We start from the raw sequence: 18,670 nt of genomic DNA, 5'->3' as shown, positions 1-18,670 counted from the left end.
ATTTCAAAAACAGTACATGATGCTCACAAGTTTTTATTAAAAACAGTGTTCTAATAATATTGCCTTAGACAACACAAAAATTCAAATCGATCTTAGTAGGTCAGTGATACTTTACTAAAAACCCGAACAAAAACAATGATGAAATATTAGGGACCATGATTTGGGATTAATCTTAATTTTAAATCTGAAATCTGAATATAAAATCTGAATCTGAAATCTGAATCTGAATCTGAAATCTGAATCTGAAATCTGAATCTGAAATCTGAATCTGAAATCTGAATCTGAAAGCTGAATCTGAAATCTGAATCTGAAATCTGAATCTAAATTCTGAAATCTGAATCTGAAATCTAAATCTGAAATCTGAATCTGAAATCTGAATCTGAAATCTGAATCTGAAATCTGAATCTGAAATCTGAATCTGAAATCTGAATCTGAAATCTGAATCTGAAATCTGAATCTGAAATCTGAATCTGAAATCTGAATCTGAAATCTGAATCTGAAATCTGAATCTGAAATCTGAATCTGAAATCTGAATCTGAAATCTGAATCTGAAATCTGAATCTGAAATCTGAATCTGAAATCTGAATCTGAAATCTGAATCTGAAATCTGAATCTGAAATCTGAATCTGAAATCTGAATCTGAAATCTGAATCTGAAATCTGAATCTGAAATCTGAATCTGAAATCTGAATCTGAAATCTGAATCTGAAATCTGAATCTGAAATCTGAATCTGAAATCTGAATCTGAAATCTGAATCTGAAATCTGAATCTGAAATTGAATCTGAAATCTGAATCTGAAATCTGAATCTGAAATCTGAATCTGAAATCTGAATCTGAAATCTTGTAAATTTATTTTTCGGCATATCGGTGAAAAGTAGTACTGAAATTGATAAAGATGGATAGAGAAGTGAGGAGAAAATTTACAGATGTTGAAAAGAGCGAAAGAGCATTTTTGCGAGGAAACTTATTAACGTACACCATACTTTACCCTGCAACATTTCATTATTTAGGAGAAGTAGTACCGGGATAGAGGTGGCTCTACCTACTACTTTTCACCGATATGCCGAAAAATAAATTTACAAAATTAATTAACGGTGGTTAACTTCTCTCAAAAAATCATAATAATAGGCTTTATAAATAAAATCAAAATCAATGGTTCAAAATAATTCGGGCTTAGCCAAATTGGACCGTTGACCCTAATGATTAGCACTCATACAGTGCATTCATGCCGTGATAACGAAATATCAACACGGCTAGCGCATCGATGGAACCATTGCGCGCAATAGGGAAGCTTTCTGGAGCTTAACGTACGCCATATTTTGCCCGTCCGGAGTATACGTGTTCACCACATGTAGACTTCGGACCAACCAGATTTCATTGTATAGGTTAAGGTAGTGCCACCTCTATCCCGGTACTACTTCTCCTAAATAATGAAATGTTGCAGGGTAAAGTATGGTGTACGTTAATAAGTTTCCTCGCAAAAATGCTCTTTCGCTCTTTTCAACATCTGTAAATTTTCTCCTCACTTCTCTATCCATCTTTATCAATTTCAGTACTACTTTTCACCGATATGCCGAAAAATAAATTTACAAAATTAATTAACGGTGGTTAACTTCTCTCAAAAGAATCTGAAATCTGAATCTGAAATCTGAATCTGAAATCTGAATCTGAAATCTGAATCTGAAATCTGAATCTGAAATCTGAATCTGAAATCTGAATCTGAAATCTGAATCAGAAATCTGAATCTAAAATCTGAATCTGAAATCTGAATCTGAAATCTGAATCTGAAATCTGAATCTGGAATCTGAATCTGAAATCTGAATCTGAAATCTGAATCTGAAATCTGAATCTGAAATCTGAACCTGAAATCTGAATCTGAAATCTGAATCTGAAATCTGAATCTGAAATCTGAATCTGAAATCTGAATCTGAAATCTGAATCTGAAATCTGAATCTGAAATCTGAATCTGAAATCTGAATCTGAAATCTGAATCTGAAATCTGAATCTGAAATCTGAATCTGAAATCTGAATCTGAAATCTGAATCTGAAATCTGAATCTGGATTCTGAATCTGAATGTCGAATCTGAATGTGAAATCTGAATCTGAAATCTGAATCTGAAATCTGAATCTGAAATCTGAATCTGAAATCTGAACCTGAAATCTGGATCTGAACCTGAAATCTGGATCTGAAATCTGAATCTGAAATAGAAAAATTAGAAGAAAGTAATAGGAGTCAAGCAGCTCAAAAAAATTGCAATGTTTCCCATTTTTTATTTAAATTTCGGAATAAACTCAAAACCAAAATCTTATTTTTTTTAACTGATAACTAAATGGGAGCTCTGAAAATGAATTCCGAGTTGGAGTTCAACAGAAACATATGAATAAGAACATCGTCTCGAGACTAGTTTCAAAAACTAGCAACCTGATCCACCTGATCAAAACAAAAATCTCCCGAATCATACGACGATTCAAAGACGTCAACGGAAATCTAAAAAAGTCGCGTTTTGGAATTGATTCAAATAATCCAGACAAAACAAAGCAGGCGATAATAGGCTACTAGCTAGCCAGCCAGCCATTTGACGTACGCACTACGACGACGACGACGAAGAAACTCAACCAAATTGAGACGCAGTTAAACGTCAATAACAATAACAGCTTTGTAGAGAAAACAGTCGCGCAAAATTTAGTTGCTAGGCTAGGCTAGCCAACCTGTGCTTTTTTTTGTAAGTATCGATCGGGAAGGATTCTCGGGAAACCGGTGCGTGTGCCACCTGAAGTTTCGGCGAAGAATCAATAAATTAGCATAATCCCCATAGAGAAACGCGGGTAAAAATAGTAGGCAGTATTGGGATCCGGAATTCCAAAAACGGGGAAGGAGGGGTAGCCGGCCGGTCATTCCGAAGTCACTGACCGCTGCTGCCTGGTTCCAAGAGTGTGTTCTTAAGGTGGACAAATTCTTTCCGATAATCGGCATTTGGTGATGTGTTTTTGGCTGGCTGTCGCCTACTTTGTTGCCGAGAAGTGTGCCGCTCGCTGACCAAAGTTTTGAATCAAACACGGCGACGACAGTTTTGTATTTTCGCAAAACAAAAATTCAATTACGCAATCCAAGTAAACGTTGGATGGGGTTTTTTATTCATTCTTCGTCATCCTCTCGTTCAAGTTCTCCCATCAAAAAGCTCACCGTGCGAATGGAATGTAAATAAAGCAGCCACCCCCGCACACACTTACTCTTAGCTCTTTTCGTTTACTTTCGTCAACGCTGGAATGGAGAAGGTGAATACCTAGAGGTATTTCTTTTTCGCAATCTCGGCAAAATTCTTCCGAGAAGCGAAAACGTTAATCAAACAATAGCAGCAGCAGCAGCAACAACGCAAGGTGGAATAACCGGAAAATGGAATGTTCGTGTGATTCTGTACGGGGTGGACGTTAATTTCTGCGCCATTAGGTTACAGCGTGTTAACCGCGGTCAATTTCGTTTCTTGATAGAGAGGACGCAGAGCGCTTAACTAGTACCTATGACGTAAGGCGGTTCGAAAAAATTTGTTCATCGTTTGTTTTATGTTTCTGCGAAAAGTCAAAATACTCGCTAGAGTAATAGAAAAACGTATACTACTAGGTGATCCATAAGGTAGCATTTTCAGTCCTATGATATGGGGAGTAGACGTATGAAGAAAATGAATGTTAGTACGCATGGACGATAAGCCTAATAGATGTTTTGCGAAGTTGAATTCGAATTTTAAATAATTTTCAGTACAGTTTTGATTATCAGAATTACATCTCAAGACGTTACAATTTAAATGAATTTGGGTGTTTTTTTTTATCTTTTTTAACAAGCGAAATCAAATGTGTCATGGGAAGGCAGCGGTAAAGCCAAATATGCATACATCGTTGAATCCCTCAAAAATCACAAATCATAAAAACAAAAAATGACTAAAATGAAAAAAAATAATTTTTTTTTAAAGTCAATAATATTAAAATGAAATAAAAAACCAAAAACCAAAACTGAACGATGAAAAACATAACTAATGATCAAAATTACGAAATAAACAAGTATGAGAGAAATGTCAAAATAAAAATGTTAGTCAATTTTTCAATTATATAATTTTTCTCATCAAAGTCTGAATGTTTTTGTTATTTTCGTCAACAGAGTCGCTTTTATACATTTTTCGTTTTTTGTTAATTTCGTTGTATTTGAAATTTCTTGACATTTTTGTCTTTTTTCATTTTTGTCATTTTTTGCTAATTTTGTCATTTTATTCATTTTTGTCATTTTTTTCCAATTTAGTAATTTAAGTAAGTTTTGTAATTAATGACGCTTTTGTCGTATTAGTCATTTATGTCATTTTAGTCATTTTTGTCTTTTTTTCAATTTTTGTCAATTTAGGCATTCATGTAACTTTTGTTATATTTTTTAGTTTTGCAATTTCTTCCATTTTTGTCATTTTTTGTAACTTATGTATTTGTTGTCATTTTTATCACTTTTGTTATTTTTGTCATTTTTGTAATTCTTTTCATTTTTGTCAGCATTTTCATTTTTATCATTTTTGTCATTGATATTTTTTTAAATTTTTGTCCATTTTGTTATTTTTGTCATTTTGGCGTTTTAGTCAAATTTTTCAATTTTGTAATTTTTGTCAATTTTGACATTTTTGTCAATTTTGTAAATCTTGCCATTTATGTCAAGTTTGTCATTGCTGACATTTAAGTTTTTTTTATCATTTTTTTCATTTTGTCATTTTTGTTATTTTTTCCATTTTTGTCTTTTTTGTCATTTCTGTCTTTTTTTGTTATTTTTGTCATTTACGTAATTTTTTGTCAATTTTGTCATTTTCGTCATATTTGTCATTTTTTTTCCTTTTTGTCAAGTTTGTCATTGCACACATTTAAGTTTTTTTATCATTTTTTTCATTTTGTCATTTTTGTTCTTTTTTCATTTTTGTCCTTTTTGTCATTTTTGTCGTATTTTTTTTTTTGTTATTTTTGTCATTTCTGTAATTTTTTTGTAATTGTTTGTCAATTTTGCCATTTTCGTCATTTTTGTCGTATTTGTCATTTTTATGATTTTTTTAAATTTTTGTGATTTTTGTCTTTTTTGTCATTTTTGTCATTTTTATAATTTATGTCATTTTTGTCATTTCTTTAATTTTTTTGTAATTTTTTGTCAATTTTGTGATTTTCGTCATTTTTGTCATATTTACCGTTTTTGTCATTTTTGTCAAGTTTGTCATTGCTGACATTTATGTTTTTATTTATCATTTCTTTCATTTTGTCATTTTTTTTCATTTTTTTCCTTTTTGTCATTTCTGTCTTTTTTATGTTATTTTTTTCATTTCTGTAATTTTTTTGTAATTCTTTGTCAATTTTGTCATTTTTGTCATATTTGTCATTTTTATGATTTTTGTCATTTTTGTAATTTTGATCATTTTTATAATTTATCTCATTTTGGTCATTTTTGTTATTTTTATCATTTTTGTCATTTTTGTAATTTTTTTCATTTTTTCCATTTTGTTCATATTGATAGTTTTTTTTTCTTTTTTTAACATTTTTGCCATATTTGTCATTTTTGTCATTTTTGTCACTTTTATCATTTTTAGTAATTTTTAGTAATTTTTGTCATTGTTGTCATTTTTTGTCATTTTTGTCATTTTTTGTTACTTTTGTCTTCAAGTCATTTTTCTCATTTTTGTGATTTGAATGAATTTTGTAATTTTTGTAAACTTTGAAATGTTTGTGAATTTCTACATTTTTGCCAGTTTTGTCATTTTTGTCAATCTTGTCATTTTTGTAAATTTTGTCATTGTTGTCTTTTTCGTCATTTTTATAATTTTTGTCAGTTTTTAATTTTTGTATTGTTTTGTCATTTTGGAATATTTTTGTAATTTTTGTGATTCAAGTTATTCTTTATTTTTCCTGTCATTTTTGTTATATTTTGTCATTTTTTTGCCTTTCTAGTCATTTTGGTTGTTTTTGTCATTTTTTGGTTATATTTTGTAATTTTTTATCATTTTTATCGTTTAAGTAATTTTTTTTATTTTTGTCAAGTTTGGCATTGTTGTGTGTTTCGTCATTTTTGTAATTTTTTGCCATGTTTGTAGTTTTGGTTATTTTTGTAATTTTGGTCATTTCTGTAATTTTTGTAATTTTTGTCATTTCTGTCATTTTTGTAACTTTTGTCAATTTAGTCTTTAAGTCATTTTTTTCATTTTTACACCCAAAATAATTTGGGAATTAATTTTACGGGATTTTTACGTAAACTAGGCTTGGGTTGCATCACATCGATGTGATTTAAATTTAAGTTTTTTGGACCAATCAACTTATTTTATATGGCTGATTTTTTAGATTAAATGATGAAAATTTTTCCAAACATTTTTTGCCACCATCCTGAGGGATGGATTGAACATTCATATCTTGACCAGTCAAAAGGACTAAGAACAATCATAAACTTATTTTTTTTTAAGTATTCCAGTTTAGAGCAAGGTACAAAAAAAATTTGACAAAATACCTGACCAAAATCCAAAAAAGCCCAATATTTGATAGATTTGTAGTGAATCTGTGCATTTATAGTGAGTAAAAACATTTATTACACAATTTTGTAACACAGCAGCTGCCTTTTGTAACCTTATATATGCAAAAAAGATAATTCGAATTCAATGGCGGTGAATCCATGCACCCATGGTGAGTTATTGTTTTGTCGAAAAGCAATGGCAATGGGTACGAAAAAAAACGTCTACAGCGACGGAGCTATTCTACAATGTATCGATATACGGTTTCTTGATGAAACTCAATCTATTAGCACGTTATTGGCAAACTCCAACTTAGCAAAAATAAGGTGAATTCATGCGCCCATGGTGGGAAACTTTCAAATTTAAAATATTTTAGTAGTAAACAGAAAATTATATACCAGACATTTTACTGATCACGATAAAAACAGGAATATAAACTTCTTACGGTAGTTCTGTTGTAATGAGAGTTTCTCCCGGAATGCGGAAAATTTTTAAAAAATTTCGATCATTGAAATAGTTAAATATGAGACAGCAAGTATAGGTGGTCATTAAGATAGCATTTTCGGTCCTGCATTCTCGAGTGTGTTTCCTTTCAACGAAAGCATTATTAAATTATTAAATTCAAAATCTGATTTAACTATAAATAGGAAATACAAACATATGATTAAAATTTATTAAGCGTACAACTTTCCGCTAGAGGGCATTGAATTGGCTGGCGGTAGGTAACCTAAGAACTAGTAATGTGATAGTACTGCACAGTCTTCAATAATCGTTGTGGTTACACTAGCTAGAAGGTATCGCTCTACGAGTGACCACCAGGCAAGAAATTACCACCATAACTACCAGATCTAACTCCAGCTTTTCCATCCATCCAATTCCGGAATCGGGGTCCGGTTGATGGCCCTTTTAGTCGCCCCACCGGACCGGAACGAATCTCTCGCGTTAAATGAAATTGAAATTTTTCAAGGAAAGTAAGTTAGTGCATCGTCGTTCTGTGGTGCTTCTCATATTCGCCTTCTTCCGTCTTGGGTGCATTATACTTTTTTCAGTGGAGAGAAGTGGCGTGGAAGATTACAGCAAATATGTATACACGATAATACACTTCACCTGGGCACCTGAGGAGCAGTGTAAGAACTCTCACCCCAATGAAGAGGACCTACCGACGAGTTCTGTTCTTATGTTTGCTGGAAACAATAATAATAACCATCTCAAGAGCGGAAAACCCGGCGAGAAACAAGCATAAAACTGGTGTTGGTCTTTTTTTTTAATATTTCAAATTTTACGCCCTTACTTTTTTCAGTGGCATTTTTGCATGAAGAAGGAAGCAACCGAAGTAAGCGCTGAGGAACCATTTTTCCCGATTGACCGACCGATGCGAGCATTAAGTGTTTCTTCGCAGTATTCAAGCATCACAACAGCCTACTTTGCTTGCTCGCCTGCTCGGATATTACTTATTCTGTCCTGTCATGCACCAAACCCTGATGCGTCTACCCTGCCGGAATGTGTTAAGGGATGAAGAGACACACGTTAAATTTATTTACATCTCCTCACCACTTTAAAGTTGAGTCCGGCTCAACTGGGGAGAGACGAGTGTCTGCGGTTGATTTCATTTTTATTGCAAGGTTTCTCATATAATATCGTAAGTCGGCAGGAACCGAGTCTCGTAGGAGGGCTAGAATCCTTGGACTGTCAAAACGCGCGCCATTTATAAGTTGTTTTCATAATATTTTACAATGAATGTAAAACTTGTACAGAAAGACACTAATGAAATATCACCAATGCTCAATCGAACATAACTAAAAATTGAAACGACCAATCAGTTTTGGTTTGTTTAAATGAACAGCAGTGAACTTTTGATACTCAATTTAGGAGAACACATGCACGAATCGAAAACTACTCTTATATTGCAAATTAAAAACATTAAAGTTCTAATTCATGTTCAAATAGTTGGACTTGTAGATAATAATTATGCACCGAGCATCAGAAATCGGCTAGGAAAAACAGGACAGACCTTAGCAGTTGTGTGAAGTATTTCTAAACTCAACAGTGCTCCTATTCCTAGCAAATTTTAAGGCAGCTGATTGCTTTTCCAATGGAAAGAGAAGAAAATCAATAAGAGCAATAGCTTGAAATTTTGAATTGTTTATGAGAGTATCATCACTCTGATAAACGAATAATGTCTAAAGATTAACGTGATTCAAGCTTCCGAATGAATCGATGGAAGAATCTTTTTTATAAAGAGATGCCACTCACAAGAAATTGTCATTTATATATTTTTTGTCATTTTTGTCATTTATATCATTTTTGTCATATTTGCCATTTTTGTCATTTTATTCAGTTTATTCAACTTCAACTAAATTCGTTTTAGTCATTTAAGTCATTTTAGTCATTTTAGTAATTTTAGTTATTTTGATCAATTTGGACATTTTTGCCACTTTTGTTATTTTTTTCCATTTTTGTCATTTTTTCACTGATGTTATTTTTTATCATTTTTGTCAGTTTAGGCAAATTTGTCATTTTTGACCATTTTAAAATTTTGGACATTTTTGTTATTTTCGTCATTTTAGGAATGTTCATAGTTCTTGTCTTTTCTTTTTATTGCATTTTTCATCATTTTTGTCATTTTCTATTTTTTTTTACTTTTCTAATTATTGTAATTTTTTTAAATTTTGTAATTTAGTAACTTTTGTCATTTTTGTGATTGATGGAATGTTTGTGAATTTAGTCAATTTTTGTGATTCTTGTCATTTTTGTATTTTTTAAAATAATTTTTGTATGTTTCATTATTTTAGTAATTTTTGTCACTTTGGTCATTTTGCTTATTTTGGTCATTTTTGTCATAATTTTCTGTCATTTTTGTCATTTTCGAAACTTTTGTGAACATTATAATTGATGTAATTTTAGTCATTTATGGATTTTTGTGATTTTTGTGCTTTTTGTCATTTCTTTCATTTTCAGTTTTTTTTATAATTTTTGAAATTATCGTAATTTTTGAAATCATTGTGATTCTTGTTATTTTGGTAGTGTTAGTAATTTGTAAAATTTTTGTATTTTTTGTCATTTTTTTTAAGTTTTGGTCCTTTTTGTCATTTTTATAATTTTTATGATTTTCGTCACTATTGCAATTTTTATCATTTTCGTCATTTTTGTGATTTCGTAATACTTGTGATTTTTATAAAAAAAATTAAGTTTTGTCAATTTTTGCAAGTTTATCTTTCGATTGCTTTGAGTAAGTTTATGTAATTTTGTTATTTTTTTTTTTAATTTTTGTCATCATTGTCATTTTGTCATTTTTGTTTTTTTTTTTAATTTTTGTTATTATGGTTAATTTTTGTACCTTTAAAATTTTTGTTACTTTTAAAATTTTTGTAATTTTTGTAACTTTTGTATTTTTCGTAATTTTTTAATTTACAAAATTTTTATAATTATTGTTTTTTTTTTTAATTTTTGTTATCTTTTGCAATTATCTGTAATTTTTGTATTTTTTATAATTTTTGTGCTATTTGGAATTCCTGAAATTTTTGTTATTCTTTTATTTTTTGTAATGTTTGAAGTTTTTGTCATTTAGGGAATATTTAAATTTTTAGAATTTTTCGTCCTTATTTTCATTTTTTTTATTTTTATAATTTTTGTAATTTTTATAGTTTTTGTCATTTTTGTCATTTTTATACTTTTGTCAGTATTGTTATTTTTTATAATTTTCGTCATTTCGTGATACTTGTGATTTGTGTATAAAAAATTAAACTTTTGTCAATTTTGTTATTCATGTACCTAATTTTTTTTTAATTTTTGGCATTTTTGAAATTTTTCTTATTTTTGTAACTATTTTTAATTTTGTAATTTTAGTAATTTTAGTAACTTAAGATTTTTTTAATTTATATAATTTTTGAAATTTTTGGGCTTTTGTCAATTTTCTTAATTTTGTATTTTTTATAATTTTCTTCTTTTCGCCATTTTTTTGTTATTCAAGATATTTTTTAATTTTTTTTTAATGTCATTTTTGTCGTTTTTGTCATATCTATAATTTTTGTTTTTTTGTAATTTTTGTTAGTTTTATCAATTTTTTAACTAATTTTTTAACTTGTTGAATTTTTTGTCATTTTTATAAATTTTGTCATTTTTAACATTTTTGTCATATTTGACATTTACCACGGCCTTATGCACCGGAGGATCGGCGCGGGAACATTAAGAAAGTATGTTAGTGTAGTAACATTTTTGTCATTTTAGACGTTTTCGTCTTTTTTGTCATATTTGTCATTTGTTTAATTTTTGCATGTTCGGTCATTTTTGTCAACGTATACATTTCGAGTCAAACAGAAGACAAATGTCGTTGAAACCGAATCAACGAATGTTCCCCACACGAATTAATGTGCAACAAATCTTCGAACCAATGGGTGTAGTTTGTTTCAGGAAATTCCAACAGAAATCAAACATTTCCGTTAAATTCCCCAACCGAGATCTAGAACATTCCTCTTACCACCCCCCCTCGCAAATCCCATCTCGCGCGTCATCTACAGATACATATGTTTAAGTACTATATTATATGGATAGCAAAGTATATCTTGATGTGCGCTTTCTCATTGCAAATGGGAATCCCGACCCCAGCCTAGAGGAGTAGGAGCTAGTGCAAAGCGTTGTGAATTATTCACAGCACAGCCCTTTTCGTCGCCGTCTTTAAGATGCCGAATACCGCCACTGGAATCGAGATGTACTCTGTACGTAGAAGCTCTGGCCCCTAGTCATTCGGCAATAACGACAGCTCTAGAACGACGGAAATTGGCGCTCATAAATCACCAAAAATAGAATTTTCTACCACACGGGTCGAGTGAATGTAGTTTGTAGTCTAAGAAGAGTGAGAGAGTTGCGCCAAAAAAAAAACAACAAAAGTAAGAAACAAAGTTACTTACCAGGGGATCTGGTCTACTGGTAAGAATACGGTCCATGTGGGGTCATCCGGCTTCCTACCTACAGGAAGGAATCGTCGGTAGGAAGAAAAACACATACCGAATCACCAAAAATATTCCTCACAGCGCGCACCATATTTTATGACCGTGTAGTAAAATCTTGACTTTCGGCTCATCGGATTATTAGTGAGATCACAGATTGTGATCAACGATTCTTAAATTCGCTTAAATTCTTATATTGATTCAAACACAAGCAAATTTACATATGGTAGTAGGTTAAATAGACGCCTACAATTTTCAGGGTAAATTCGTCTAAAGATGAACATCCGACATCTGTGAACCGGTGATGTTGATGCACCTTCTACCTCCAGGGCTGTGGTTGTATACATTTGAGCCAAAATGTTTACACCATCCTTCAGCACTCCCCATCATACCACATATAGCAAAAGGAAGATATTCCAACAAATGCCAATCCTAACCTATGGTAACTCGGAAAATGTTTTGCGGTTTTTCGGGTAAATGAATGCTGCCTGCCTGGCCCTAAGGTTGGTTAGTCAGTACGGTCGGAAGATTTAACATCCTTTCTTTGCAATGCAACTGAAAGGTGAAAGTTGGGAAGAATATCCAAAAAGAACCTGGAGAAATAACATCACAAACACACACACACCGACCCTGGGAAACAGATGTGGAGAGATGAGAATTGTGTTTGTGTTTTTTTTTAATAAAGCTGAGTCGGAAGGCATTTTTATAGAATTATACACAAAGTTCCTACGTTCAGTTTAGCTCTAGTTGAAAGACCACATGGAATAAGTTAGATGTCAACAACTAAACACCAAGTTCAATTTCATACTAGACGAATCTTCAATTTCAATTCAATTTAAATTCAATTTGTTTTCCTAAGGACGGCTGAACAATCATTCTGCACAACTGACAACCGTAAATGGAGTCCAAATCGCATCAAGTTTTCAATCCGTACAATAGTTCTTCATTTGTCACTGTTATAAAACAAAATTTGAATCACACCGGTACGCAGTGTTTGGTCGAAATTTGGGTCTGAACCGGCCACTTAGAACAGGGCTACAGTTGCCCGAAGGACCTCTTTTCAGAACACTTGTTTTCTAAACTTTTTCTACGACGTTCTTGTGCTTGCTTATGCTTATGATACATACACAGCCAGAACTTGTCGGCATCCCGTCAAGAAGTAAATATACATTTTTTTTTTTTTTTTTTTTTTTTTTTTTTTTTTTTTTTTTTTTTTTTTTTTTTTTTTGTAGCGGCCCACCACACTCCCCCACACCAAGAGGCTCAATTGAGCCCCCTGGTAATGGACGCTACTGTTCTCAGCACGTCTGGCAGCAAAAACAAAGAAATTTCAACGCGAACAAAATTTTAATCATGCTGAGAACACAAAAGTTTATTATTTACTGCGAGGAAATGTATGCTATAATTAAACAATATTTCGATAAGGATCTCAATGGAAGAAAATTTCCTTTAAAGAGATCCATTTCTTTTTTTTTAATAATGTTAACTAATCAAATATTATGCTACATTTACTTAAGTTTACTTATTAATAGTTAAAAGTACGACAAAAGAAAACTACGATGCTACAAAAACAAACAAAATTTGATTTAAAAAAACTGGTTGTTGATCGACTTTTTTAACGATTCAATTTTTCTTTTAATAACTGTACTACTTTGACTTTAAACATGGAACGGTTGTTGATGGTCTTTATTTCAGTAGGTAAAGCGTTGTATATTGTAGGTCCTATAAAAGAAATTCTTTTTTGCCCTAAAGATGTCATGGATCGGCATCGTTGCAAGTAATTATTTTGACGGGTATTGTGGGTTCTTAATCCCGTAGTAAAATTAAGGTTTTGGTTATTGCTACTCGAGTGTATATTATCATGAACATATATAACGGTTTGCAAATTACAGAGTTCGGTTATTGGAAGAATGTTGTGCGTTCCCAGAGAGTATAGCTGTTGGGTAGGAAAAAGCAGGGGTAGTCTGAAGATGTTTTTCAAACATCTATTCTGTAGGGTCTGAAGTTTTTGAAGATGTGACAAGGAGGCTCTTCCCCATATCAAAATAAGATAGTTTAGATGAGACTGAATAAATGCATAGTAAAACTTTAAAAGAACATGTTGGGGTACTAAGTTTCTTAATTTCCACAAAACACCGCAAAGAGGAGAAATTTTTTTTACTAGGTTCTCTGTGTGACAACTCCAGGAAAGTGTTTCATCCAAGAAAATTCCTAGGTACTTGAAGTAATGAACTCTCTCAATAACAATTCCATCCATAATTGGGTCATTATTTGACAGTATTTTTTTATGTGAAGAACGAAACAACATATATTTGGTTTTTGTATAGTTTAGAGAAAGCAAGTTGCATTTAAAATATTTTGATAGTAACTTCAAATCATTTTCAATTTGTTGAGTTATAACATTCGTTGATGCAGCTGAATAAAAAATAGCTGTATCATCAGCAAATAATCGAGCTGTGCCTTTCAGTGGTAAATTACAAAGATCGTTTACATACAAAAGAAAAAGTAACGGACCAATGTTGCTTCCTTGGGGTACACCAATATCAATGTTTCTCAAATCGCTTCTAGTATTTTCGATCGCTACGAATTGTTTCCTTTCCGATAAATAACTGCGAAGGATGTTGTTAGCAGCACCTCTTATTCCGTATTTATTCAATTTGGACAATAATATGTCGTGGTTTAGTGTGTCAAAGGCTTTTTTAAGATCCAAGAACAAAGCACCAACGATATTCTTTGAATCAATTTTTGAAATAATAGAATCAACTAACTCTGTGATAGCAATTAGCGTACTCGATCCAGGTCTGAAACCGTACTGCAATTTGTACAGTATATTTTCCTGATTTAAAAAATTTTCAATTCTATTCATTAGAAGTTTTTCAAAAACTTTACTAAAAACACTTAAGGTTGAAATTGGACGGTAGTTATTTACGTCATGTGGATCACCTGCCTTAAAAATGGGAATAACTTTTGCAACTTTAAGACAATCCGGATAAACTCCTGTCTCTAACATGTGATTAAAATATTGCATGAGTATACCAGAGAAAATTTCGTTGTTATTTTTTAACGCATCTACAGGAAATCCATCAGGTCCACGACTCTTTTTATTTTTAAGAGATAGAATTACTAGTCGAACCTCGTTGACACTAGCTGGACGTAAAAATATTGTATTTTGTACACTATTAATATGCGACAAAGGATCACTGCCGGGATCAGATGGGATTTCATTAGCTAGTTTTTTCCCAATCGTAGAAAAATGTTTGTTAAATTTTTCACAAATCTCAGAATTGTTTGTTGTTAAGCCTTCTTCATCAGAAAGATTTATTGGAGCGGTGATTTTATTTTTACCAAGGAGTGTATTTATGTTTCTCCAAAGCTTGGAATGTGGAGTGTTGTTTAACAATCGCTCGTAATATTGTTTTTTGCATTCTTGTTTTTTAAAGTTTAACTTTTTGTTTATATGATTCAACATTTCTTTGAGTTGGACATTATCGGGATGTCGTTTACAACGTTTCAAATGGTTATTTTTGATTCTAATCAGTGTCCAAAGGTCTAGAGATATCCATGGACAATAATTGCCTTTTAGTTTTACCTTTTTATTGAGTGTTTTAGTAGACATTGAGAGAAAACGGTTGTAAGTTGTTGTAATGTGCTGCAGGCCATCATTAACATTTTCTGGTAGTTGAATATTATTTAAATAATTTCGAAACATTTACTACCCATCTTCACAAGGCCGGGCCCACTGTGCAGTATTGAACGCAGAGACAGCAGGAACACAGGGAGGAAGAAACGTGGACAACAGTACCATACGTTTCTGTAAACTTTTTCTACGACGTTCTTGAAAAGAAAAGCGCTCATTTGATTTCTATAAAATACTTCAAAAGGCTAAAACACTTTTAGGACAGCATCGAACAGATATGGAATGAATGTGGAACAAAAACCTGTCAAACTTGACCAGGAGACCTTTTGTAGCCTGCGCAGTTATCACCCTAGACGTGACGAATGCCTTCTATTTCCAACGCCGCCCGCTACAATATATGAATAGCGGTTGAGTTAAGACATTGAAGGTCTAAGTGGGGATTTGTGGCCGATATTTTTCATCTAACGGCGGGCTTTCCAAGGAAGCTGTGCAGTGATCATACCGAACATCTCGGAGATGCGATGGTCTTGAAATAGTTGTGTGACCGGTAAAGGATGCTGTGTGTAGAGGTTGATAAATTTACTGAATTGGTAGATGTCTATTGCTTCGACAACAAGAACACTCTGAATGTGAAAATGCGTTGTTGAGGTCTCGATGGCCAACTTTCAGTAGCTGTGGGACAGCACAATGATCTGATTTTTTTATATATGTAGCGGCCCACCACACTCCCCCACACCAAAAGGCTCAATTGAGCCCCCTGGTGATGGACGCTACTGTTCTCAGAATGTCTGGCATCATTCCGAGCTACTAGTCAAGTTCAAGTCCAAGTCCAATTCCAAGTAAATGTCCAAGTAAAAGTCCAAGTTCAAATCCAAATCCAATTCCTAGTTCAAGTCCAAGTTCAAAAGACCAAGTTCAAAAGTCCAAGTTCAAAACTCCAAGCCCAAAACTCCAAGTCCAAAAGAGCAAGTCCAAGTCCAAGTCCAAGTCCTAGTCCAAGTCCAAGTCCAAGTCCAAGTCCAAGTCCAAGTCCAAGTCCAAGCCCAAGTCCAAGTCCAAGTCCAAGTCCAAGTCCAAGTCCAAGTCCAAGTCCAAGTCCAAGTCCAAGTCCAAGTCCAAGTCCAAGTCCAAGTCCAAGTCCAAGTCCAAGTCCAAGTCCAAGTCCAAGTCCAAGTCCAAGTCCAAGTCCAAGTCCAAGTCCAAGTCCAAGTCCAAGTCCAAGTCCAAGTCCAAGTCCAAGTCCAAGTCCAAGTCCAAGTCCAAGTCCAAGTCCAAGTCCAAGTCCAAGTCCAAGTCCAAGTCCAAGTCCAAGTCCAAGTCCAAGTCCAAGTCCAAGTCCAAGTCCAAGTCCAAGTCCAAGTCCAAGTCCAAGTCCAAGTCCAAGTCCAAGTCCAAGTCCAAGTCCAAGTCCAAGTCCAAGTCCAAGTCCAAGTCCAAGTCCAAGTCCAAGTCCAAGTCCAAGTCCAAGTCCAAGTCCAAGTCCAAGTCCAAGTCCAAGTCCAAGTCCAAGTCCAAGTCCAAGTCCAAGTCCAAGTCCAAGTCCAAGTCCCAGTCCAAGTCCAAGTCCAAGTCCAAGTCCAAGTTCAAGTCCAAGTTCAAGTCAAAGTACAAGTACAAGTCCAAATCCAAGTCCTCTGAAGAACGTTTCCTGTCCATTGTAGGTAAGCGGTTGTTCAAGACAATCCCGGATCCTTTCCTGAGCACTTTTCAGAAAAACAAACCAGTATAAATTATGCGTTTCGATCGGAGCTTTGATGGTCAAAGCAAAAGCCATGTTTCCATAAACTAAATTACTAAGTTGTGAATAAGTTTTCAATAATATTCTGACCACTCTAGAGCATAAGCTCAGGAACATTTCTTGAGGTTTCGTCTTCAAGCTATAGCTAACCTCCATTTGAAAGCTCAACTTTTTGAAGCCTCAAGCGCTTGAGTCATCTTCAGCCGAGTCCAACGTCCAGAGTCGTGGGAGGTAAATTGATTTCGAGCATTTGGGTCGTGAAGCGCCAATTAAGAACTAGCTATTTTTCACTGTTCCAGTGCTAGTTTTCTCGTTGTTTGTTTTTTCATCTCTTCCTAACCAAGCCACCCTAGTCGTCAGAGGTGCATCATAGCGCACAGGGATTACACCTCATCTTGCTAGCGACCTATAGGCTTCTGCTGTTGCTGGTTGCTGCTGCTGCTAATGATAATGACGAAGCGTTCAAAGGAGAAAAAAACGATCAACATCCCCGAGAAGCCCGCTTCGTCTTGGGAGTTCAAACTCATTTATGAATGAAATCCGGTACCCAGTCATTTTACTCTTGACTCAAGCAAACCCGGAATGAACTGGTTAAATTTAACACAACTGATTTTATAGTTTTCAACTATTGGTGGAGAGATTTCTGATGAGTAGGTTGATTTATGTTGATCGAGTTTAATGGGTCACTATTTTCCGAAACAAAATTGAATTTAAATTTAAACAGACTTACCTAATTGGACAACTCATAAATGCTTTAACTCTTTAAATAAAAGGATACAATTGGCAGAGCGGCGTCCCGGAAATGGATCACAGTAAAGGCGTGATCTGGGGTGGTCACATCTAGAAGGTGGTGCGGTACCAACGATTGTTCCTCCCGGGTGGCTTTGGCTGTCACTATGTCCAAATCACGGTACACCTGGAAGAAAGGAAAAAAAACAGAGAAAAAATCAACAAAACCGAAATCGTAAAATTAATATATTACCCCGACCTGACTAACCGCAAAACCTTTCGAAATCAATAAAAATAAATAAAAGGGAGGCCCCTCCGATACCTCAATGGTATGATTTACGGCGGTCTTTTAAGATGGGGACGACCCCTTGTGGAAGGTACCACCAAGAACTTCTACAAATCGTTCCTCAACAGTCCGCCGCCGTCAGCGAAAGAAAGAGAGGGAAAGAAATGCTAATAAAAATTTAGATGCCTTAATAATGAGGCCGCATTGACGGGTGTCTCAGAACACATTTGACGAAAAAAAATCGAAGGTGGCGCAGAAAAGTTAAATCCATTAGAAAACACCGTTTGCTATGGGCAAAAGAAAACAAAGAAGAAGAAAAAACCAGAGTCTACTAAGAGTTGAGCGATGGAAATTTAGAAACAACTGCGGAGTAATAGGAGAACCCTCTGCGCGCGATCCGTTTGATTGACAATATTCAACAAGATAGCGAAGAATAAAACACACAAAACCACCTGTTTAATATGTGGCCCCATCATAATCACATCCATTCTGATTCGATCCGGGTAGCATGGCTGGATTCCACTTCATGACGACCAAGACGACCGCGACGACGACGATTATGTGGCCTGGTATCATCTACATTTTATCCATTAGGCGCGCAAGATATGTGAGACAAATTCGAAGCGATAGCTCCTCCACCAACCCAACGAAGGCAATTGATTAAATGATATTGTTCTCCACTTAAAAAAATAGTGGCACAGTAAAAACATTACAGAAAATTTTGTTCTTCTTTAAAAAAAAATCATTCAAAAGTTAATGTTAAAAATTATGTTGATAAAGATAATGAACAAAAGTGGACTGAGATGACTTCATTGGGGATCCTCTGAA

General features: G+C 33.8%; 1 protein-coding gene across 1 annotated transcript in view; it reads right to left on the bottom strand.

The window, feature by feature from the left end:
- LOC129738418 (tRNA dimethylallyltransferase) overlaps positions 1 to 18,670 on the bottom strand; it is a 185,211-nt gene that overhangs the window by 159,020 nt on the left and 7,521 nt on the right. Inside the window, exon 2 of the mRNA XM_055729623.1 lies at positions 17,606 to 17,743. Within this exon, the coding sequence (XP_055585598.1) occupies positions 17,606 to 17,743 (138 nt within the window). The remainder of the gene's footprint in view (positions 1 to 17,605; positions 17,744 to 18,670) is intronic.

The sequence above is a fragment of the Uranotaenia lowii genome, chromosome 1 (genome assembly GCF_029784155.1).
Source record: "Uranotaenia lowii strain MFRU-FL chromosome 1, ASM2978415v1, whole genome shotgun sequence".
In the NCBI taxonomy this organism is placed as follows: Eukaryota; Metazoa; Arthropoda; class Insecta; order Diptera; family Culicidae; genus Uranotaenia; species Uranotaenia lowii.
The sequence above is the reverse complement of the archived record's forward strand: the minus strand, read 5'-3'. Positions and strand labels throughout refer to the sequence as shown.